This window comes from Mauremys reevesii, linkage group 2 (genome assembly GCF_016161935.1).
Source record: "Mauremys reevesii isolate NIE-2019 linkage group 2, ASM1616193v1, whole genome shotgun sequence".
NCBI classification, from domain to species: Eukaryota; Metazoa; Chordata; order Testudines; family Geoemydidae; genus Mauremys; species Mauremys reevesii.
The window spans coordinates 71357247-71380927 of record NC_052624.1 but is presented as its reverse complement, the minus strand read 5'-3'; the positions used below and the strand labels follow the sequence as shown (position 1 = coordinate 71380927).

At 44.5% G+C, this 23681-nt stretch overlaps 1 protein-coding gene across 12 annotated transcripts in view; it reads right to left on the bottom strand.

The window, feature by feature from the left end:
* The window catches only part of RARB (retinoic acid receptor beta), a 513024-nt gene that overhangs the window by 154834 nt on the left and 334509 nt on the right, over positions 1 to 23681 (bottom strand). For 9 of the 12 annotated variants that reach the window (XM_039523137.1, XM_039523135.1, XM_039523136.1 and 6 more), the window contains one exon: positions 1231 to 1278. The exons of the other annotated variants lie outside the window; for them this stretch is intronic. In XM_039523137.1, coding sequence (XP_039379071.1) covers positions 1231 to 1278 — 48 coding nt within the window. The remainder of the gene's footprint in view (positions 1 to 1230; positions 1279 to 23681) is intronic. 12 annotated transcript variants of the gene reach the window in all.

Genomic DNA, 23681 nt, shown 5'->3' with positions numbered 1-23681 from the left:
TTAGAAATTAAATGTACAATTTGTCAAAACCACTTGCCTTCACAAATTGATTATTCAGAATTTAGAAGCTTTTTAATTAGGAAGAAATTTATGCAATACCGCACGTAATAATTAGGAATCAGCTCTTCAGCAATATTTTTGTACATCAGCAAAAATTAAAATATTGGAAAACATTATTGGGTCATTGCACTATTTCAATGTCAAAATCAACACATAGTTCAAATGAGAGGTTAAAGATATCTTCCCGTATCTTTTACATCTTACAAAGCTTTATGATCTCAGGACTGGAATCATTAACCAAATACAAAATCAATGAGAAAAAGATCTAATCTGACCATTTTAGAGTTCAGAGTCACTACATGTGATTTATAGCACTGTAAAGCTTTTACCCTGGCTCTACAGTTCTACCTAACGGCATATATTCCACATCAAACTTTCATAGTTTTGCCACACTAAACAACAGTATTTTGCATTTCTGCAGTGTCTTCCAGCCAAAGTTCTCAAAACATTTTACAGGAATTAATAAATGTAGCCTTCAACAGCCATGCAAGTTAGATATTTTGATCCTGGTTTTGCTAATAGGAAAATGAGGCACAGGGACGTAAAGTGACATGCCCCGAGATCATACAAGGAGTATATGACAGAGCTGAAACTATACTTCACTTCTCCTAATTTCCACTCCTGTGCTTTAACCACAAGACTATTCAAATTCTTCACCCCCACAATAGCTCTGGGTACATCTATCAACATTTCATAGGAAACTTGTATTTATTTATTTTTTTAAACAGAGAAGACAGAGGCTTCTTTGTTAGACATCTGGACTTTTTTTTACCTACCTAATAAAAACGTGAATAGAAGTGGGACCTTAGTAAACATATGGTAGAAAGTTCAGACTAACTAAAAGAAAAGAGGGGGGTGGGGGACAGAAGAGTTTGCTCCTTGTCACTCTCAAACGAATTTGCTTCTGAATGTATATGGTGCAGATAAGATGTATGGATAGCAGGCCATGATGGAATATTGTTTGTATGAACATCTCGGCAAATGCATTTACAGAACAGAGACTATTTCCAAGCAGAATACAAACACAAAGGGAGAGTGATGACAAACAAGTATTCCAAGGCAAAAAAATAAACTGATGTGTTTTCTCCCCTGTTATGATCCAAATGGCAGCTCTCAGCTGCACACGTTATGTAGCTGCTGAAGAAACAAGAGATGACCCAGGTGTCTTACCTTGAGTGCTGGTCTTAGATTTCTCTTTTCCTAAGCAGCCTGTTCTCACTGCCAAAAGAAAAATATGGTTGGGATTTTTTTTTTCAAGAAACCAATTTTTCCAGCCTGACTATTAGTTGGGGAGGGCTCGTATGGAACAGACACCCCAAGGAGGTAAGCAACAGCTTCCCTCTTTCGAGTTCTCATTCATAGAATCATAGAAGATTAGGGTTGGAAGAGACCTCAGGAGGTCATCCAGTCCAACCCCCTGCTCAAAGTAGGACCAACCCCAGCTAAATCATCCCAGCCACGGCTTTGTCAAGCCAGGCCTTAAAAACCTCTAAGGATGGAGATTGAAATATATCATTGAAAGATACAGAGCCCTGTCTTTCTTCTGGAGGTGTCTCTCACAAATCTATTGCTTTAGTAAGGGACAAAAGTGTGACAAGAACTGAGAAGTATTTGCATTTGTGGCCGAATTTTTCCGTTTACTCATTCTCATAAAAAGATGGTCTGTGAAATCTCCAAATCTCTGCAATTTGCAGATACCAAGCCAGGGCTCAACTGTTTTTGTTTTGTTTTTTGCTTACTTCTACAGGACAGAATATCATGCTTTGATAGCTGCTGTGTAAATAAATGAGAGTAATTTTATTCCTACAAAACCAGCTTCTAACACATACCCAACTGAAAGAGGAAGCAAAGATCAAAAGTAAGAAAACAGCAGGTGGAGCGAAAATGGAACAATACAGGGTAAACTGATAAAGAAGAGATTTGTATGTAATTAATAGGCCTCTTTAAGATATTAGGCATTGAGAGGAAAAAGCTTTAATAGGGGATTGTACAGGCTCCTAAGTAAAACATCCTCCAAAGTCCTTCATAAAAACCTAAAACTAGATTTCAATTTTCATTTGTTTTAAGGTATTTAAAATAGAACAGGCCTGACTTTCCTCAAAGCCCTGGATTCTCATTTAATGGAGTTTTGAGAGGATATTCAAACTCTGACCCCACCACCACAGCAGAGTTTTTTAAGTTTTTCTATCTTACTGGCTGAATCAAAAGCTTGGACTCAAATCAACTCTGGACTCCAAAGTCCCAGAACTTAGGCGTATATGAAATCTGGATCTGAAACTACTAGCTTGGACACCTTTAATTTAAAATAGAGACGAGGCAACACTGGAAACATTTAGGTGTTCAGGTGATAGTGGAAGAAGTGGAAATACCGATGTCCTGATCTTTTGTTTTTATTTTGCAGAACCAAAACCACCTGACACACACTTTTGCTATTTTGCAATATAACACTAACTTTTAAAAGTTAACTCTTCAGTATAAAACCTAAAGCTTTTTCAATTCAAATTTGTAATACCCAAATATTCTTCCAAATATTCGTACCTCTCTTGGCTCAACATGATCTTGGATATGCCTGGCACTCATGTTAGGATTTTAATAATTATTTAGTAATATTTTTGTGTAGTTTGTATTGTGCTTCAGGAAACACCACATTTTCAACAATTACTCCTTGCTAAGCCGTATCTACATGACTACAACAACTGTGCATCTGTAGTGTTGAATGCACAGTGTACCAACCCACCCACTATTGTGGTGCCAATCCTTATAAAGCAAACCACATTCTCAAAGGAGAAAGAATGCTGACCGCTTACAGCTCTATTTTTACACAAGGGTGCAGAGAAATCTGAAGTACGAGCTGATGCACTCCCACCTCATTAAAGAACAATTCTTGGTGGCTGAATATCTTAAGTGTTTTAGCATGGTAGATCATACAGAGAGCTTTTGTAATCTGCATTAGCACTGTACAGTGGTGAAATGCAGGTGCTGCCTACCCATGAAGTGGCATCCAGTTTCACATGATTTCTTACCATGGGTGACTGTACTCCAAACTGTTGATTCTGGGAAGATACACTAGGTGTAGCAAAGTTAAATCAAAGTGGGATATGGTCATCGTTTTAACAGATAACACTTGCTAACACTGCATTTGTTGGAAAAGAATACAAAGTATGAATAGAATATTAAACGATGTCGCTGACTCTTAAATTTACAAGGAAACTGACAATACTTGTTCTTCTTCAAGCCCAACTCTTGAAGTCAAGAGATTATGTGAGGATCTCAGTTTTTACTTTAAAAAAATAGCAAGTTTCTCGCCCTCTTCATGGGAGAAAAGCTTGCAAACATGATTAGAGTGGTGCACCCTAAAGGCTCAGAAACAGAAAAGCAAACAAAAAATACATTTAAAAAAGGTGTTATTTTTAAATCTCATGATTTTTACACTAATCTCGTGATTTTTGAACACTCGGAGTTGGCAAAACTGAGTGCGTAAGCCAGAAATATCACATATTATCCATTTATTGATATCAAAGTGAATTCAGGATCCATGAAACAAGCCAGACAGAAAGTACGGGAAACTGCGGTGACCAGCTTACCCACAGAACAAACATAGCACATGCAATGGCAGCACAGCTTCCCCACTTCCCTAGCCAATACACAGCAACCCAAGAGTACCACCGCCGGAGACGAGAAAGTGGTTGAATCTCCATGTTGATTCAACTCCTGGCCTCTCTGAAGCCAGCTCCACCAAAGGCATTAGTTTGAGCAAATATATGGTGGTAATGATTTGTTGTAGCAACATCTCTCTCCTACATACTGGACTGAAACCACCAACTTATTTCACATGGACCAAACAGTCATTAGATAGTAATGCCTTTGGTCACTATAGATCTGGGTTAATTTCAGACTGGTGACTGATGAAAGGCTCTATTTATTATTAAGAACCCTCCCCCCCACACACACACCCCCTATGCAGTCCTGCACATTTCAGTTTACTAAGAAACAGCATGGAAAATAACATTCTTTACCCCCACCCCTACCCCAAATCCAACTCCATTTGTTATTTTAACCCTGGTCAAGCATGTAATACAATGGTGACTGTAAATGTGGATGATTGCAAAAATCCCTCACTTCATCCTCAATTTACTACTCTTAACAAATGTAATCCTAAAAACAGCACAGTGGGGAACGTCTTATAGATCTGTCATCCAAGAGGCAGGGGAACACGAGTCAATAGCTTCATGGCATGGCATTTTCCTGCTAGTAGATTTGCTGAATGCTGCTAACAAAACCAGGGTAGTGGGAATAGAAACAGTTCTTCATGAGCAGGCCCTGTTGGAAGGGAGGGAAAGATTTTTCTGAAAGTACATTTTTAATAAAATGAAAGTTCACAAAGGTGTGATCTGAGTCTATTAATACCCCAAAATGCCTCTGAATACCCAGAAAAATGATTCAATATAAAAAATGAGGTTGACGCATTTGAAGAGTGCACATAGCATATATCCACATGCCTACCCATTTCTGCATGTGAGTAAAAATGAGATAATTGGGTGGCCAAGGACCAGGGGGAGATCCTCACACCCACTTTGGCCTCTTTTCACTAAATAGAAGGACCCAAGTGCCATAAACGCAGGGGCTGCTCTAGACATTTCGCCGCCCCAAGCACAGCGGCATGCCGTGGGGGGTGCTCTGCCGGTCGCCAGGAGGGCAGCAGGCGGCTCCAGTGGACCTCCCGCAGGCGTGCCTGCGGAGGGTCTGCTGGTCCCACGGTCCGCTGGCCCCGCGGCTTTGGTGGACCTGCGGGAAGTCCACCGGAGCCGCGGGACCAGTGGACCCTTCGCAGGCATGCCTGCAGGAGGTCCACCGGAGCCGCCTGCCGCCCTCCTGGCGACCGGCAGAGTGCCCCCCATGGCATGCCGCCCCAAGCACGCGCTTGGCGTGCTGGGGCCTGGAGCCGCCCCTGCATAAAAGGAGCCCAAAAGCTCCATATCTTCTCAGGATAAAATCCCCTCAGGGCAGAAATGGTAGCAAGGAGCAGGAAAGCTACCTTCCAACGTGCCTGTCATAAGCCCTGGCACAGGGGGCATCAGGAAGGGGATGAGAAGGATGGGTTTGCAGCCAGGCCACGGTCACAGCACTAAAGAGATTCTGGGTAGTGATACAACCCACAAGGCCTCCTTGCAGTCTGCCATAATTCACATGGGCCCCCAGAGATATCTAAGAGTACATCTACGCTTAAAAAGAAAAAGAACGCTTAACTCAGGCTAGCTAGTTAGCGAACTTGGGTTAAAATACCAGTGAAGACACGGCAACTTGGATTAACAACTCAAAATTAAAGTCTATGGGAGAACCCAGGATTGAATTTGAGGTGCTAACCCAAGTTAAAAGCAGAGTTGCCATATCTTCACTGCTATTATAACCCGAGTTAGCTAACATGAAAGCTAACCCCAGGTAAGAACACACGTTTTATTTGCAATTTAGACATGCCCTAAGGATATGTCAACACCACAGCTAGGAGGTGTAATTCCCAACTCTGGTAGATGTTCACTCACTAGCTCTGCTCGAGCTAGAGTGCTAAAAGTAGCAGTAAGGCCATAGCAATGTGGGTGGCTTGGGCTACCCACCCCGAGTACAATCCTGTCTGAAATCCTACGTGCGTACTTAGGTGGCTAGCCTGAGCCGCGCTGCTATTTTTAGAATCTCTTGAGCAGAGCTAGCACATGTACATCTACCCAAGCTCGGAATTACACCTCCCAGCTGCAGTGTAGACATATCCTGAGTTAGGCCAGAGGCTGCAGAGCAGCACAGAATGAGGAGAAAGCAAAGGTGGCTTAAAGCCAGTCCAGCCATTCCCATCCTCATGGGCTGTGAGTTCTTTGCTGTGCCTCTGAGGGTATGTCTACACTACCCGTCGGATCGGCGGGTAGTGATCGATCTATCAGGGATTGATGTATTGCGTCTCATCTAGACGTGATACATCAATCCCCGAACGTGCTCCCCATCGACTCTGGAACTCCACCAGGGTGAGAGGCAGAAGTGGAGTCGATGAGGGAGCGGCAGCCATCAATCCCACACCCCGAGGTCTTGAAGTAAGTAAGTCAATCTAAGATACATCGACTTCAGCTACGCTATTCTCATAGCTGAAGTCGCGTATCTTAGATTGACACACACCCTCCGCCAGTGTAGACCAGGCCTGAGAGGCAAAGAACAGAATCCCAGCACATATTTGCATACACAAATGTAGTATCTGATGATACAAACTGGTGTGTGTTCAGAATAAAATTTAAAATATCAGCCAGACCTTTTCTGCTTGCAACTATTGTTGATGAAGCCTCTTAAAGGTTACTAGTTTTCTAAAAAAAATTAACTGTTGGATATTAGCATTAGAGCTATCTGTTAAAACAAGCATAACTATTAAGAAAGGCATATAATTGTGACAGTTCTGCACAGTATTATTTGCTATGGACCAACAATATTTTTGGCACTGTACAATGCAGAGAAGAAGATTCAGTGCCTTGCTCTGAAGTGTTACTGACCTGAAGAGTTTCAATATTTTCATGGCAACAATAGTTTGTAACCCTGAGCTTGATTTTCAATGGCTCCTATGACTACAAAGAGAGTTGCAGGTGATCAGCATCTCTAAAAATCAGGCCAATTATCAGTAAAAAGAAATAGTGACAAAAATACATTAAAATACAACATGGAAGTTTTAAAGGCAGAAAATATCGGCTGGAATTCTCTTCTTAACTCATTTTGCTGTTTCTCAGTAAAAGCAAGGCGGAAAACCACTGTGAGATGTGTTGCACAGCTGGGCAGGACAGAGTTGTTTAAAAGTTCTCTTCACAAATAGTGATTTTGAAACTAACATTGGCCTCATGAAATATAACTGTCAGGATCCTGGTGATATTTCTGATGCTACTAAAAATTATGCCCATTTAAATTATGACCTGCTTGTTTAAAGTACCCGTTTTTACATTTAATGTGTAAGCTAGTAGGATGATTCTGAACCCTTTTTAAATGGAAAAAACCAAAACCAAACTTTCGCTGGGTATGTACACCCCGTCCCTCTTTCAAGGCAGGGCGGGTTGTGATCCCACCGACGTTACAGTCTCCCCGAAAGCCTTGAGGCTGAAAGAGGCCCGAGTCAATTTCAGCAGCCCTTCTGTACAGGGCAGCGCAGTCTAGCAGCTAGAGTCAATATAACCGCCCTCAGGCGCAGGGCAATGTGGCCTAGAGGCCAGGGTCCATATAATAGCCCTCTGGTACAAGCTAATGTGGCCAAAGGGCTGGAGACATGTTGCAGCCCCTAGGCGTGGGGCAGTGAGGCCCACTGGCCAGTATCTGGGGAGGAGGATGGCAGCCTGGGTAGGGAGGCCCGGGCCTACCCAACTCCACCAAGCCTCGACCCAGGGCCCTGCCAGTGGTGGAGTGGTCCACCACTGAGTCAGCGGGGACTCCCACCAAAACACGCAGACCTCACTCGGGTGGGAGGTATCACTCGCAAACCCTCCCTGGGCCATTTCCACTGCATTTCCAGGCGTTGTAGTCCACTTAGCACCGGGGCTCCCGGGCTCCTCGGCGCAGGTGATTCCCTGTGACTCCAGTGGCTGCAGCCCTCCGGTCTGGCTCTCAGGGTCTCCAGTTCCCGCAGGCAAAGGCTGTCATGTCTCTTCAGCTGGAAGTCCGCATTGGTGTGAGCCTTACCCAGTCGATGACAGACATGGAAATCATAAGGTTGCAGGGAGAGGTACCAACACATAATCCGAGGATTGGTGTCCTTCATGCTGTGCAGCCATCAGAGTGGTGTGTGATCGGTAATCAATGTGAAGGAGCTGCCAAGTAGATAGTAGCGTAGGGTGTTGATAGCTCACTTTACTCCAAGGCCTCCTTTCCGATCATTGAATAATGTATTTCCCTGGGGAACAACTTACGGCTTAGATATAAAATGGGGTGTTCTTCCCCATTGATTTCCTCGGATAGGACAGCCTCAACTCCCACTTCCGAGGCATCTGTTTGCAATATGAAGTCCTTTGAGAAGTCTGGATCTGTGAGGACTGGTTCCTGCGCTAGCCGTTTCTTCGGGGTCTAGCATGCCTCAAACTTACTAGCACCACCGCACCTGCAGGGGCCGGGAACTTTTGGTTAGGTCAGAGAGTGGGGGAGCTGCTGTGAAGCCCAGTACAAAATGCCGATAATATCCAGCCAATCCCAGGAATTGGTACACTTGCTTCTTCGTCGTTGGTGTCGGCTAGAACTTGCACCTTATCAATCAGTGGCCATAACTTGCCTCCTGCCACTATATACCCCAGATACATCACCTCTTCCTGCCCGAGATGGCGTTTCACGGGGTTTGCTTGTGAGGTCCGCCTCCCGATGGGCCTTGAAAACACTGGTTAGGTGTTGAAGGTGGTCCTCCCAACTGCCACTATAAATCATGATGTCGTCTATATACGCTGCCATATAGCGGTCGTGAGGCTGCAGTACTTTGTTCATCAACTGCTGGAAAGTGGTGGCTGCCCCATCTGGTCCAAAAGGCATAGCTGTGACCTGGAAGAGGCTGTATAGTGTGGTAAAGGCAGTCTTTGCCCTGGATTTTGGCATCAGTGGTATCTGCCAATACCTCCTTTGTTAGATCTAGTGTCAACAAATATTTGGCTCCTCCTAGTCGCTTCAGGAGTTCTTCGATGCGAGACACTGGATACACATCAAACCAGGAGATAGCGTTGACTTTTTGGAAATCAATGCAAAAGCAGATGGCGCTGTTGGGTTTCAGGACTAGAACGATCAGACTTTGCCATTCCTCCACGACTCTCATCTCAAGCATTGTTTCTAATTCCTGGCAGACCATGTCCCACATCTTCCTGGGGAGGAGACTATGGTTGTCCCTCACCCTCTGTCCCAGGGTTGTCGCAATATGGTGGCTTATGACATCTGTCTGTCCCAGACGCGTTGACAAGATGTCCGGGAAGTCCTGTATGAAACATTGTAGCTGTGCTTGTTGTAGAGGGCGGAAGTCCTTGCCCAATCAATGATATACACCGAGTGAGTCCCATTTATTTACTCAAGGAGCCAAATTCTCTCTCTCTTCACTTTTGACTCCAAAATACCAAGAGCCTCCAATAAAGTGCTGAGAATTGTGCTAAGTTCAGTGGGATTGGAGGATGGTCCCCTCGAATCTCAAACTGTGGTCTTTGTGGGGGGGGGTGGCGTATTGTCTCCCTCTTGGTCTGGGATCGCTGCCTGCTCCCTGGCTCAACTTAAAGATGAGTCTTCCCTTTGTTCCTGTGCGAAGTCCCCGTCATGTTCCAATTCCCCCTAGGCATTTTCGACAGGGTGCTCTGTACCTGGGGAGGACTCGGCAGGAGAAAGGGTCCGGAAAAAATCGTAGTACAGGTCTGTTGCATCTTACGCACATTTAACATGCGCGATTTCAGCTTTACGCGGTTGGCAAAAAAAACCCAACAATTTAAATACTGTTTCTGTAGTGCGGGCGATTCCGCCCGCCATTCAACTCAATGTAATTCTGCCCGCCCGGGTCCTGTCCAGCTGGGCTTGGATTCAAAGCATCGGTCGGGCACATCAACACAGCCATTTTCTGCATCAGGCGTTCTTGCTGGGTCTTACTCTGAATAGCCAACTCTTGGAGAAGCTGCTGCTGCTGCTACTCCTGCTCCTGATGCAGGGCCATCTGGAGCTGGTATTGACTGGTGATTTGTTGCATCAGCTGGGCCTGCTGTTGCTGGATTGCTTGCTGTTGCTGATTTTCCGATATCCATTTAAAAACCTTCTTGGGCTCCATCTTAGGCAAAGTGACAAGTAGGCAGGTGACGGAGGATTACTCTAATAATAATCTCCTCCCCCTGGGCCTCTCAGCAGGGACCGATCGCTGCCTGCATTCACCACACGTTCCTGGGTATGCACACCCCATCCCCCTTTCAGGGAGGTTTTGTGATAACACCACTGTTACAGTCTTCCCTACAGCCTCGAATCCAAAAGCAGCCAGAGTCACTTCCAACAGCCCCTGTGTTCAGGGCAGTGCGGCCTAGTGGCCAGAGTCGGTTACGGAAGCCCTTATGTTCATGGCAGCATGGCCTAGTGGCCAGAGCCAATTCTGGAGGCACCTGTGTTCAGGACAGCACGGTCTAGTGACCCGAGTCAATTCTAGAAGCCCTTGCATGCAGGACAGCACAGCCTAGTGGCCAGAGTCAATTTTGGTGGCCCTTACGTTAACAGGACAGCATCGCCTAGTGGCCCAAGTCAATTCCAGCAGCCATTACATACAAGGCAGTGTGGTATAGCAGCTAGAGTCAATATAACCGCCCTCAGGCACAGGGCAATGTGGCCTAGCAGCCAGGGTCCACATAATAGCCCTCTGGTACAGGCTAATGAGGCCCAATGGCCAGAATCAATGTTGCAGCCCCTGGGCACAGGGCAGTAAGGCCCAATGGCCAGTATCCAGGGAAGAGAAAGGTGCTGCCACCAGTGGGCTAGTGGCCACTGGGTCAGCGGGAACTCCCACCGAAACATGCAGACCTCACTCGGGTGGGAGGTACCACTCGCACACCGTCTCTGGGTCACTTCCTACCACATTTCCAGGCATTGTAATCCATTGAGCACCGGGGCTCCCGGGCTCCTCAGCACAGGTGATTCCCTGTGACTCCATCGGCTGCAGCCCTCTGATCTGGCTCTCAGGGTCTCCAGTTCCCGCAGGCAAAAGCTGTGATGGCTCGTCAGCTGGAGCCTCTACTCCTGGTCCTTCCCCTCCAGCTGTCAGCCTAGAATGAGTGGGGCTGCTCCCTTTTATACTGAGGCAGTAGTTGGAGTATGCCCAGAACAGTCCGAATGGCGGGACTTCCGCCACCCATAGTGTGGGGTTAACCCCCTCTTGTCCAGTACAGGGTATACATACCCCATCACACAAACCCACAGCACTCTAGTTCTACATAGGCCAGCCAGAACGTTCTTGGCCACCTCTTTTTTATAATTGTTCATAATTATTTATGGTTTATATCCATATGCATTGCAAACCCAAGTGCATTCCAGGGCAGTGAATGATTTAATAGCTTTGGAGTTTTCAAAAGGCCAGGGATTCTGGAATTTTGCAATCCACTGGGAATTCAGAGCAGTTTCAAATGTGGATGGGTACACGTCTTTACTGATACAGCAAGTGAAACATGACATGGATTTTTCCTTACCTACTGTATTGCATACACCTAGACAAATTACATAGGTGTAAATCCATTGGAGACAACAGAGTTACTCTGGATTACCACCAGTGTGACAAAACAGAATTTGACCCATGTGTTTATACAAATATAATGTACCTGTTATGATATGCAACTACAGAAGCTGAGTAAAACAGTAAAATTACATTAATTTTTCCTTAAAAACCCTATAAAATATGTATATAGATCCACAGGTCCACATATTACACAGATTGATTGATCAAGTTCATTTTCTTTTGTTCTTGGTTTTCAATTCTCATTCCAACATCTAAAGACTGGATTAGAGATATGACACAACACTACACAGCAATTTAGGCCAACATTTTCAAACTTGGCTGTTTAAAACTGGATCCATGAATCCATACTTAGGTACCGTTTTCAGAGTTTCTGAGCATTCACAGTCCTCACACACTTGATTGAGTGCTACAAGCACTAAGCAGCACTGAAAATCAGGCCATTCTTTTATTTAAGATCATAAATATGAATTTAGATGCTTAACTCTAGTACCCCCAATTCAGGCAAGTTTTGTTTTGGTCCACTTCAACAGAAACAGCCCCCAAAACTGAAAAACACATGGGACCTCTTGAAAGACTTGTGTATGGATAGAACAGCAAAAGGATATGATAGTCGGTGACAATTATTTGGATATACTATAATCATTTTCCCCAACGCCAACAAAATATAATCTGAACACTTTCAAAAATCACTCTTACCGTAGAAATTAAGGAATGGTAGTTTGGGTATGACAAATGTGTGCATACAGTAAGCATCATTAAAACGGATGCTTTCTATACCAAAGTATTTACCACTATTATAGGGTTTACAGTATTCCCTCAGAATGAACGATACCACAGTACATTTAAATACAGCTGGGTTTTCAGGGTGATCACTGTTTATTGCCAAAGTATTCTCCCTCCTCCCCCGCCCCAGTAATTTTTTTTAGGGCATTAGTTGGTGCAACTTCAAATTAATTAATTTTAATCTCGGGTGCCAACAAAATCATATGCTTAAAAATCAAGCCCCTACTATCAATTTCATCCAGCACAACAGTTGAATTTCCTATTTGTTTGCTTTCAGACTTTCTGTGTGTTGTACCTAGGGTTGAGTTCAGTTAGATGCAAAGACAATGCAACGACAGAACACTTTTCTTTTCCTCTGGCTGCTGAGGAAATCCCTGTTTTAGATTAGAAAATAACTAATGATTGTGTGTCCCTGTATGCTTTGGAATGGGGCCCCTTATTTTATCTACATGGCAGCTACCTGTCAACGTGTGGTGCTTGGAGTAGCGCACAGGGAGTTCATACACACCAAGACTATCTAAACAGACCATTAAGTGCTAGTAAAGTAACACATGTGAACGACAGGTCAATAAATTTTAAACAACTTATGTTCACTGCAAAGAGCTGGCTGTTTTAGAACACACTGTGTTTACATAAAATCAATTTTACAAGCATTTAAATAATTAGGGAGTACACCACAATAATAATTATATTCTGAATTCAATACAATAGTTACACAGTAATCTAACTGATCCCATTGTTTATTTGCTTTTGTTTTTTCCCCAAGTTTCTTGTTTTTTAAATATTTCCTTGCATCTTGAAGGGAACTGTAGAAATTCCAACTTGTGTCCAAATAAGTAGCAGTTATTATAGTCTATACTAATTAATGTGTGCTTGATACATATTTTACTGAGCATATAGGTGCAAATGGTATCAAGAATAAATTCATGCTGTGAACATATGCTATTATTTTTATCCTTTCTAGGACTATTTAGAAAGTCTACACTGTATAAAATCAATCAACTGACATTGAGCAATCTATAAATATGCCCAGAAAATCGAAATTTTCCACATTCAATTTTATGTCACAAATTAAGAACATTTAGATTAAATGCTGCTTGCTCTCTTAACTCTCTGACCCTTATGTGTCAAGCAGGTCTATTAATTATAAAGGGGGTGCTTACACACAGAGAGTCATGGGCAAGTGGATGGAATCAATGTGGTACTCAAAAGATCTCCAATTTCAGTAAGACTAAACTCAATCTTATCTGGAGCTAAAGTGGCAAAGGCACGGGCACATTGATTTACAGTGCTAAGCTTCCACATCATTTTTGTTGCTTTTTCAGCTACAGGCAAAAGACCTCAATGTGTTGTGGGTACTATAAATTCACATTTGCCATCAGAATCCATGATGCCATCTGTTCCCTAAAGAATCTACATAACTTATGCCAATGCAAACCATCTGCAAACTGTTCTTGCATGCGAATTCTTGTGATAATGCAATGTGGTGCATATGTGATTTCAAAGGAAGACCACTTCAGTTTCTTTTTAATTGTCATTGCTTAAATCAGATGTTTTACAGAAACCTCTCCTTAACAGATTTTTTTAAAGTCCTTGATGTTCATTCTCTCCCATTGTTCTCAGATTTCTTAATGTTATTGTAAGATAATGCACCTCAGTGTAAGGGAAAGTAAAGAGCAGAGAGAGAGAGGAGCTGACTCTGTGACATGCTGAGCATCCTCCCCTCCCACTGAGCTTAGCACAATTCTCAGCACTTTATTGGAGGCTCTCGGTATTTTGGAGTCAAAAGTGACGAGAGAAAGAATTTGGCTCCTTGAGTAAAGAAACGGGACTCACTCAGTGTATGATATCATTGTGGATGAGACAAAGAGTAATATACAGCTTTTGGTCCACTATACAACTCCCATTTCCATCACTGGGAGTTGCACATGCAGATCCAGAGCAGTGTAATAACCACCATATCAAAATGAACATCACTGAATGTGCAGTCTCTCACTAAGTTTCAATTTATCTGTTGCTTTTCACCAAGCAAAACCAAGGACACTTCCTCATGAGCAGTTATACAGGTATGAACTATAATGATTATTTTTAAGAGTTCTAGTCTGTGAAAAGAATCCCTATGACTATTTTAACAAGGTCCATCTAAAGGTGACCTTATAAGAAGGAGAGAGTAACTAGTGTCTGCTTGGTATATGGATGAGGTATCACTTTGCTGCCAAGAGAGCCTTTCAGTCATCTTCTCTACATATGTCTATTTTTTCTTCCTCAAACTTGATAATTTTACACATTGATTTGAAACACAGCAATCGGAAACTACACACTGATGTGCTCTGAATGGTACCAGGTGTCTGGGATGAACTAAATACTGAAAGGTTAAGTGTGTGTAGTAACAGCAGGCATGTGTGTAGATTGCACAATTGTACAGCCCCCAATTCACTCTTTTGCTGAACAGATAGAGTACTGAGCTTTTAGGTCATTTTCCATGTTTAGATGCCTATCCAGCAGATGTGTCTATATTCTCCCCCCAGTCTATGACCATACATTCTAAGTTCCAGAACTTGAGTTACAGCAGCTTGTATGCATGGTTTGTGTTTTCTCTTATGAGTTTATAAAAGAATAGCCAACATCAAAAATGGAGCATATTTCCTTCCAATAGTTGGGTATCTGTGTGCTCTTATGTACAGCATAACTGCTTTTACTTTTGTCTTCTATTCCTAACAAATGTTGTAATACCTCACACTGATATTGTGTACTGTTCAAACACGACAAAAAGACTATTTGAAAGGACAAAGAGACATGGATGTAGGTGGGTGGCATTCCCAATTAGACACTGTGACGCAAGTGTGCATTCAGTACTATGCAACATGACCGACTGCTTTCCAAATACAAACATATCCAATCCAATTGCACTAACTGATGATTGAAGAGCTTGCTGAAGGCTGGCTCCTTAGAAATTACTAGCAACAAAGGTTTTACAATTCTTAAAAGAGTCAATCTGCTTGTAATTTCGTTCAGTCAGACCTCTTGCTCTGAGGTACTACTGTCAGTCTGAATCTTCCACACGGAGTGAGTATTACTGCTTGGAAACAGTCTCTTGTCATCTACCCTTCTCCACCAGCTTTCCAACTAACTGATTATAAACCTAGCTCTGAGATTTTAATTTCCATTACTCACCTACTACAAACAATGTTAAGCATTGTGAAGACTGACGTGGTTGATAAAATTAACTATGACTGACAGTTTTCATTTGCTCAAGCGCAAAGGCTCTATTTTCACCACCCTCCTTTTAAAGTAGAAATGAAAGAGGGCATTTAAGTATACAGTGCCTCTTATGTACATAATGCCACTTCTACCATCTGTGAAGGCTAATTTTTACTGTTAATTCTGTTTCTGACTTCAACAAACCTGTTTCTTGGCTGTTTCCTAGATCTGTGGGGCTAATTGTCATCTCTAGGCTGTTTGCAAGAGGGGGTGATGTCTTGTTTTGTTGGAGTTTTCAGACCACTCAAAATTTAAGCAAAAGACAAAGAAAGATCAAAGTCACAAAAATACCTGAGTTTCCACCACTGCTGATAAGCGGACTTCCATTGAGCAAGTCCCAACAGCATCCGTCATAACACAATGTATTGCTGTGTTCAAACATCTGCAGGTCACATTATTTCTTGACAAGGCAGCAAGAGGGGAAAGTAAAACTGAGGCAGGTTATTAATCACCCACTCACTGTTTCCTGTACAACCCAGAGGAAATAATCAAACAGCATAATGAGTTATAAAAGGGGATTGCTGAGAAACAGAAATACACAGTTCATTTAGTATATTTCAGGGGCCCACGTGATACAGTCCAATCCAGATTACAGACATTTGCCTTTATTTATGAAATTAAGTAAATGACATCTGCGTCCACACCTGAATGAGGGTCTGATGGTATCCTACATAAAAAGCAGCTCTCCAGAATTACAAGTCTCGCTCTTGAATGCCCCCAAAAGCATGTCATTTGACCCAAAGTAGGGGCAATGAGCTCAAAATAATGCTTGGTGATATTACATCATTAGGAATGCAAATCTGGAGGGAATTTTTCACACAAAAATTAATGCCATCCTTAATTAGAATAACTCTGATTCATCTCTATATACAGCTGTGTCCTCATGAGGGAGTTTTCTGGCTAAATGTGATTTTACATATCTGTCAGCTCTAAATCACAGATCCTAATACAAAGCATAGCACAAAGGAACTTTATGTTAATTTGCTGATATCCCTTGGGAATTCTCAGTCCATAAAGCAATGAATGGCCAGGGAATCATAAATATAATGCGCAAAGTTGTGATCTCAGTTTTACCCATCTAACCCCACTGACTCAATGGTGTCACGTAGTAGTGACTGAGAACAAAAGTGGGCCCAACATTTATTTTAATGTGTGGCAGATATAACTTGGTCCATTACTGTTTCTGTTATGCAAAGAGAAAAGGGGTATCCCTTTTCTACAGGCTGGCACTTTGCAATGTCAAAGGACAAGAAGAACTTGTGAGAATGAATAGATTGGGAACTGTATGAGGTAAAATTCTGCATCATCCCCACACTTCTGGGATAAACAATAGAGGTAAACTTCTCTCTGAATACGTTCCTAATGCTATACTTAAGCAAACAAGCAAAACTCAGCAGAATGTTCATACAAAACAGGCTTTTGATTTATGCAGGAAAGTGCTGATATTGATAGGCTGTTCCACTAGGTCTGCAGGACATCAGAGGCTCGTCCTCGCTCCCACTGAAGTCAATGGCCAAACTCCTATTAACTTCAAAGGGAGCAGGGCTGTGCCCAAAAAGATCTTCAAAGCCAGCATGCCACCACACTGTGTTGCAGTGCATAATAAAATCAGGTTTGGCATATTGTGTTAGTGAGCTATATGTATATAGAAATATCCTAACTGTGCGATGATGAGAATACGAAAGGGGTGCTATATTGCAGAATGGACAGTCTATGCAAGACTAACAGCCTAGATACTGACATTGTGCTGCCTCCGTTACTACACTGCCACAAGGTATACTCCCTAGAATGGATACTTGGTCAATATTTGCCATGTGTGATAAGTTTTGTATGCTGCCCTGGACAAGCGTCATGGATTACTCTTTTGACAATTGGGGCCCCGATTTTACTTTTCCAACACAAACATGAATGAGTATCAGCCAACATTAGTCCCTGTTTGAAAGATGCTGAGTGTATTTTTAGTTAGGAGATTAATAGGGAGTCCATTCCAGCTTCAAAAGGAGTGACTGGAACACAGAAAAGTACGTTTAAATTTGTCCTTGAATACAGAATTAGTTGAAGGAGGACTGTGGTGGTGTGGGTTGTTTTTTGTTGTTGTAGTTTTTATGCATCTGGCTTACCAACCCCTATTACTGCCAGGTCTGCAAAATCAAAGGGCAGGATCTGGTAGAAATTTTACTACTTTGTAAGGGTCAAATTCTGACCTAGATGTATATGGAGTTCTCTATGATTGCAAGTCAATAGAAGCCCCAGGAATCCCAGAGCAGAATGTTCTTGCTGGAAAAACACCCAAATGTTTGATGTAGCAGATTTCTTTTCTTTCGAAAGAGCAGCATCTGGCCTTAAGTATTTTAACACACTGACACTGATGAGTATGACATATTGTAGACGTGCCGAGTTTCTTCCTTTATTTGGAGATGCTGAACTTGACAGCAGTCAGCATTACCAGGTGATGCCTCAAGTCAGTTTTTTAAAGGTTATCTGTTAAAACTACAACTGATTAATATGGCCCAATGACAGAAGAGGAGCAATAGATCCCTTATGGCTGACCCTTAGATCGGCATTGTATAACACTAGGCACGTTTATATACACCTGGAAATCTGTTTGTAATTAGGAAGTGATAATGAATCCATTTATCAAGAGAAGGCCTGTCTGTCAGCAGCTCTGGATGCAAAACCAGGTATTTATTGTAAATCCCTCAGGCTTTCTGTGGAAGCTGCTCTGGCAAATATGAGCCTGTGGAACCTAAAAACTGGTTCTTTCAGTCTCTGGTCTAGCTCTGAGGAAGCCATTTTTTGTTGTTTTTATGCATATGCTACAGGCTTCCCTCTAATAAACAGCAAAAGTTTAAAGTAATGGGTTGCATGCATGAAAAACCTTTTACTTCAAACACAATTGGGTTTCTCTTAGCAGAGGCGTAAGGTGCTCAAGAGTTTTTGCTGTGATGACCATTAAAGCAAGAGAGTCCTATGCAAACTGCAAATACTTGCCAGAAGTAGCAATAAAGGGAGGGACATGTAGATAATGAGTGATCAGGATAGCTGTGATAAAGAGAGGTATACACAGCTGAACTGCCTCACAAGACCACACAACTTCCTCACAAGGTCACTCAAAACCTGGAAAGCCTATTGAGATGATACTAAGACTGTTTCACAAATAATCTGATTAATATGAGTTTCCGAAGAAAGCTCAGACTGAGAGAAGACTGAGATTACGAGCTTTGGAAACTGGAAAAACAGAACTACCATCAAAGAAAACGGTCAGAAAGGATAAAAGGGAATGGAAGGAAATGGGAAGGGCCTTGCCAGTAAGTGATCTCTCAGTAGATATCAAAACCTGAGCATTCAAAAAAAAAAAAAAAGGGTAAAAGAAACAAAGCCATTACAAGTGGCATCTGGGTGTATTTAGCATACTGTGCAACTCACACCGAAGACAGCACCGTAAATAATATTGTTGAGAGCATACAAAACAATAAAGGTGCTAATGTTGACTACTACAAGAAACCAAAACAATTTGGACAATACCAAAAGCAACTGAAAGTTAGTGTTTAGTGTAGAAGTCAGATACTATCCAAGCAAGTGTTCCACTAGAAGGTCAATACAAACACTCACCTCTGGCAACAAAAGGACAACAAAAACATCCACAGGTCACCACTATAAGGCTGAACAGCAGCAATAATTTTCAAAACTGGTCTGTTCAGCATCTAAACACAGATTATTATAGAATAAAGCATGAAAGTCAGACTAGTATTTGTCAAATAATTTTTTAGAGAGGGATTTTAAAGTTTACCTCAACTACCTTCTCAGCAATCAACTAATTACCTTCTTACATCTTTTGAGCAATTGAAGAAATTTAAATCCTCCCATACTGATTCTTGCCAAAAGACGACGACTTCCAAGGGACCGTTCAAGATGGAATTACATTCTCTGCACCACCAAGGCTGTATATTAGCCACATGAATCTGCTCTGATATCTTTTTAAGAAGAAAGGGAAACCAGAAAGAGGCCATTGGTGTATCAGATGTTCCCCAGCACGTCCAAGCCTTCTTCAGACATTATAGAAGGCAGCTTTTACTAGAGGATAGAACAGCAATGTCCATAACATCTCAAAAAATCCAACACTCCTTCAGCCACCAGTCGTCTTAACTGTTTTCTGAAAAATAGTCCATTAAGGAAACCTTAGAATATACACAGACTGAGGCAAGCGAACAATCCTGCTAAGAGACTAATTGAAGAGGCTAACTGGATGTTAACCTTGTGCAGTCATCTCAAAGATACTCTAGCCTATATCTTTGGCCCTTATTTCCCTGAGAGCTTCAGAAAACTGTGTCAATGACAAAATAAAATTCCAATCCAGGATCGTTTCTGGTGGGGGCAGTTATAAAGATGTCACTCGATCTTTTCCAAGGACTCAGTTGTGGATTTCTCAGAAGCCCTAGGCAAGTTTATCTTAAGTGCCTATACACCAGGGTTTCTCAAACAGGGGTCGCCACTTGTGTAGGGAAAGCCCCTGGTGGGCCGGGCCAGTGTGTTTACCTGCCCCGTCCGCTGGTCCGGCCGATCGCGGCTCCCACTGGCCCACACCGCTTCCAGCAGCTCCGATTGGCCCAGAGCAGCGGTAGGTAGGGGAACCAGTGGTAGGAAGCAGCTCAAGGATAAAGCCAGAGAGAGAAGGCCCAGACTGCTGAGCTGAGGGATCCTGGGCTGGAACTTGGAGAAAAGGGTGGGCCTGGATTCCCCTACCAGCCATTGGGCAAATGGCACAGAGGCAGTGAGCGGGAAGACTGCCTAGGATTATGAGGAACAAAACTCCCCACCGCAGGAGGGTGGAACATGGACAGTGACACAGCCGGAGGGTCGAGCCACAAAGAGGACGCTGTGGTTCCTGAGGGTGCGAGAGGTGTTGCAGGCCGACAGCAGTGATAGTGTGTGAACCATGGACGGGGGGCATCAGCCTCGAGCTAATCCCCAGAGTACCACAAGGAGGCGCCAGTTCAGTGCTGAGTGATGCACCCCATGACAAGGAAGAATGGCAGACTCACATAGGCTGCTCTCCTCCCCCTCAGCCTAGCTAGCCCATGTATGGAGTGAGGGAATGCCACATCTCTTTACCCCCTTGTGCAGGCACATAAGGTAGCTCACCAGAACTCAGAGTTTATAAAGTCGGAGGATCAACCAGTAGGAAGTATTTTGAAGAAATGTGGTGATAACTGTGGACTAATAAGAAAAAATGAATCAAGAGAAAAAACTGGTGAGAAAATGTCCTGGGATGGTAACATTTGAACTTGAAGCTTAAAAAAAAATTCCTAGTGCATTACCTCTAACACAAATAAAGTGTAACCAAAAGAATTCAACTGTTTTAAAACCAAGACTGTAAGAGAGAAGCAACAGATTGAGCACTAAAATTAAATTCGCCAAATCTGAGGAATACAGATGACCCATCACCAAATAAGATGCAATCACACAAAACTCATTAAGAAAATCTGATTTGTTCCTCTTCAGTTGATAAACACTCAAAAGAACAAATCAACAAAAGGATGAGCAGGAACGATGATATGCTGGAGAATGTATGAGGGAGTGCAGCTAACAGCCTAATGGAGAAGAAAGAAAAAATTCATTCCGCCTCTGTGCAACACCCAAGAGGAAGGCAGAGCACACTGGAAGAGAGAGAACTGTATACGCCTTTGTTTGGAAATTTTTACATCAGATGCCTCCAGTCAAGCTTTAGGCACAGTGAGTATTAGATGGGTTTTAAATGGAAATATCATCTGGTTCCACTGGGGCATTATTCCTAAGACACCAGGCAATAAATCAGTCCATGGAGCCCTTAACAGTGGTCCAAGGAGAGCTGGAAGGTGACATGGTGCTGGTTTGCCTCCTTAATTCCAGGCGTTTCTACAGAATTCAGGCTTTTCATTGCAAAGGCCTGAAGGTCTGTAACAGCAGCTGCAAGCAAGGAGGAGGAGCCATCCAAGTTGCCACATAAAAAGGATGGATCAAAACTAGCAGTGGTACTGGGGCTGCAAGCTACCAGAGGAAGAGAGAAGTCCGGGGGGGGGGGGGGGGAGGAAATGAGGCAGTTTAGGCAAGGTATACAGAGATCAAAGAGCTAAGGGAAGGAAACATTCATGGAGAAGAGAACCAAGCAGTGAAGTTGCATGTGGGCGGCAGAAGAGAAGGAAGGATGAAAGAAGAATTGAATATGTGGGAGAGGGAGATGAAACAGGGAGGAACACAGTGTGATTAGCTTTTTTTCTAATAGGACCGTGCACCCCTGCAACTGCTACAGTTTTCACAGGTGGTTGGCCTGCACTCCATGCATGTCATCGTCCACCCCATCTCACAACCTGTGGCAGGCGGTCTTCTAGCCAATGCTTTGGTGCCCGGGGATCGAGTGCAAGACAGTTGATTGGCAAGCATTGAAGTTTCAAACTGCACATGGAGAAGGCTTTTTACTAATAAAGTATATTTATTACTCCAGTGTTATTTTGAACTTTTTAAAATTACTTACTCCGGATCATATGAAAGAGGTCCCCCCCATAATCACACTGGTAAGGTTACCAACTTTCTACTCGCACAAAACCGAACACCCTAGACCCACCCCCTGCCCTGCCCTCCTGAGAGTCCCCACCCCAACTCACTCCATCCCCACTCCCTCTGTTGCTTGCTCTCCCCACCCTCACTCACTTACTCGTTTTCACCGGGCTGGCTCAGTGGGTTAGGGTGCGGGAGGGGGTGAAGGCTCCGGCTGCAGATGCAGGCTCCAAGGTGGGGCCAGAAATGAGGTGTGGGACCAGGCTCCAGGCTGAGGCAGTGGGTTGGAATGGGGGCGGCAGTGAGGGCTCTGGCTGTGGGTGCGGGCTCTGGGGTGGGGCCAGGGATGCAGACGTGGGCTCCAGGCTGCGATCGAGGGGTTTGGAGGGCAGGAGGGGGATCAGGGATGGGGCAGGGCTCTGGCTGGCAGTGCAGGCTCTGGTGTGGGCCCAGGGATGAGAGGTTTCAGGGGGGCTCAGGGCTGGGGAAAGTGTTGGAGCTTGGGGTTGGGGCCTGGACTTACCTCGGGCGATTCCGGTGCAGCGAGGCTAAGACAGGCTCCCTGCCTGTCCTGACTCTATGCTGCACCGTGGAAGCAGCCAGCAGGTCTGGCTCCTTGGCAGGGGGGCCAGGAGGCTCTGCGCGCTGCTCTCACCCACAGGCACCAACCCCCCAGCTCCTGTTGGCCATGGTTCCCGGCCAATGGGAGTGTGGAGACGGTGTTCAGGGCGGGGGCAGTGCCCTGGGCCCCACGGAATTCCCGCGGCCGGGAATTAAAAGGCTCTGGGTTGCCCGCAGCTGCGGGGAGCCCAGAGCCCTTTAAATCTCAGCCGCGGCGGGAATCAGAGGGCTGTGCTTGGCAGCCCTCCCCTCCCCTGCCCCTACCTGGAGGAGACACGAAGGGGACTTCTGGCCAGGAGACGGACATCACTCACCTTAGCAGCTGCTGGGGCTTCCGTGAGTGTTTGACCCTATGATTCCCCCCTGCCCCAGCCCCAGCCCCCACTCCTGCCCAGCGCTGGGGAAGGGGCAGCCCCATGCCATCCCCTCCCACCGTCCCCCAGTGAAGCTATGGTGAGGGGCAGCAGGCTGCACAGGGGAGGCAGGAAGCCACATGTGAAGGCAATGCCCTCTCCCCCAGCACCCACCAACCCACCCGCCACAGGAGGGATGGGAGAGGGAGGCTTCCTAGACCTGAACAGCTGGGGCTTGGGTGAATTTTATGACACCCTGCTCCCCCACCCCATAGCCACCACCCTGCAGACCCCACTTCTGCCCCATGCTGGGCAAGGGGCAGCCCCACCCCCCATCCACAGTGAAGTTATGGTGAGGGGCAGCAACATGGAAGGCCACCTGTGATGGCAACCCCCCCCCACCCAGTACCCATCATAGGGGAGGTGAGTGACCTTTCTGGACCTGAGAGGGGCCCTAGGAGCATGTGCAGTGACTGTGTGGTGCAGAGTGAGTGTGCTCTGGGGGGCAGGGGGGGAGAGGAGGAGTCCTTCCCCTGGAGCTTGCTGCTGCCAGTGGTGGTGATGGGGAGTCCTCTCTGGCCCTAGCCCTGGGGCAGCGTGTCTGCACCCCAAGTTCCTCATCCTCAGCCCTGCCCCACCCCAAAGCCTGCACCCCCAGCATCGAGCACGCTCCTGCACTGTGAACCCCTTATCCCCAGCCCCACCCCAGAACCCTCACCTGAGGGGACAAATGTGCAACTTAAATTTGGTGGTCAGTTTGGAGTATCATTTTGTTTAGCACGATACTTGACTATTTTACACCCCTTTAAAGTATATAACTAGTCGTATACAGGTGTTAC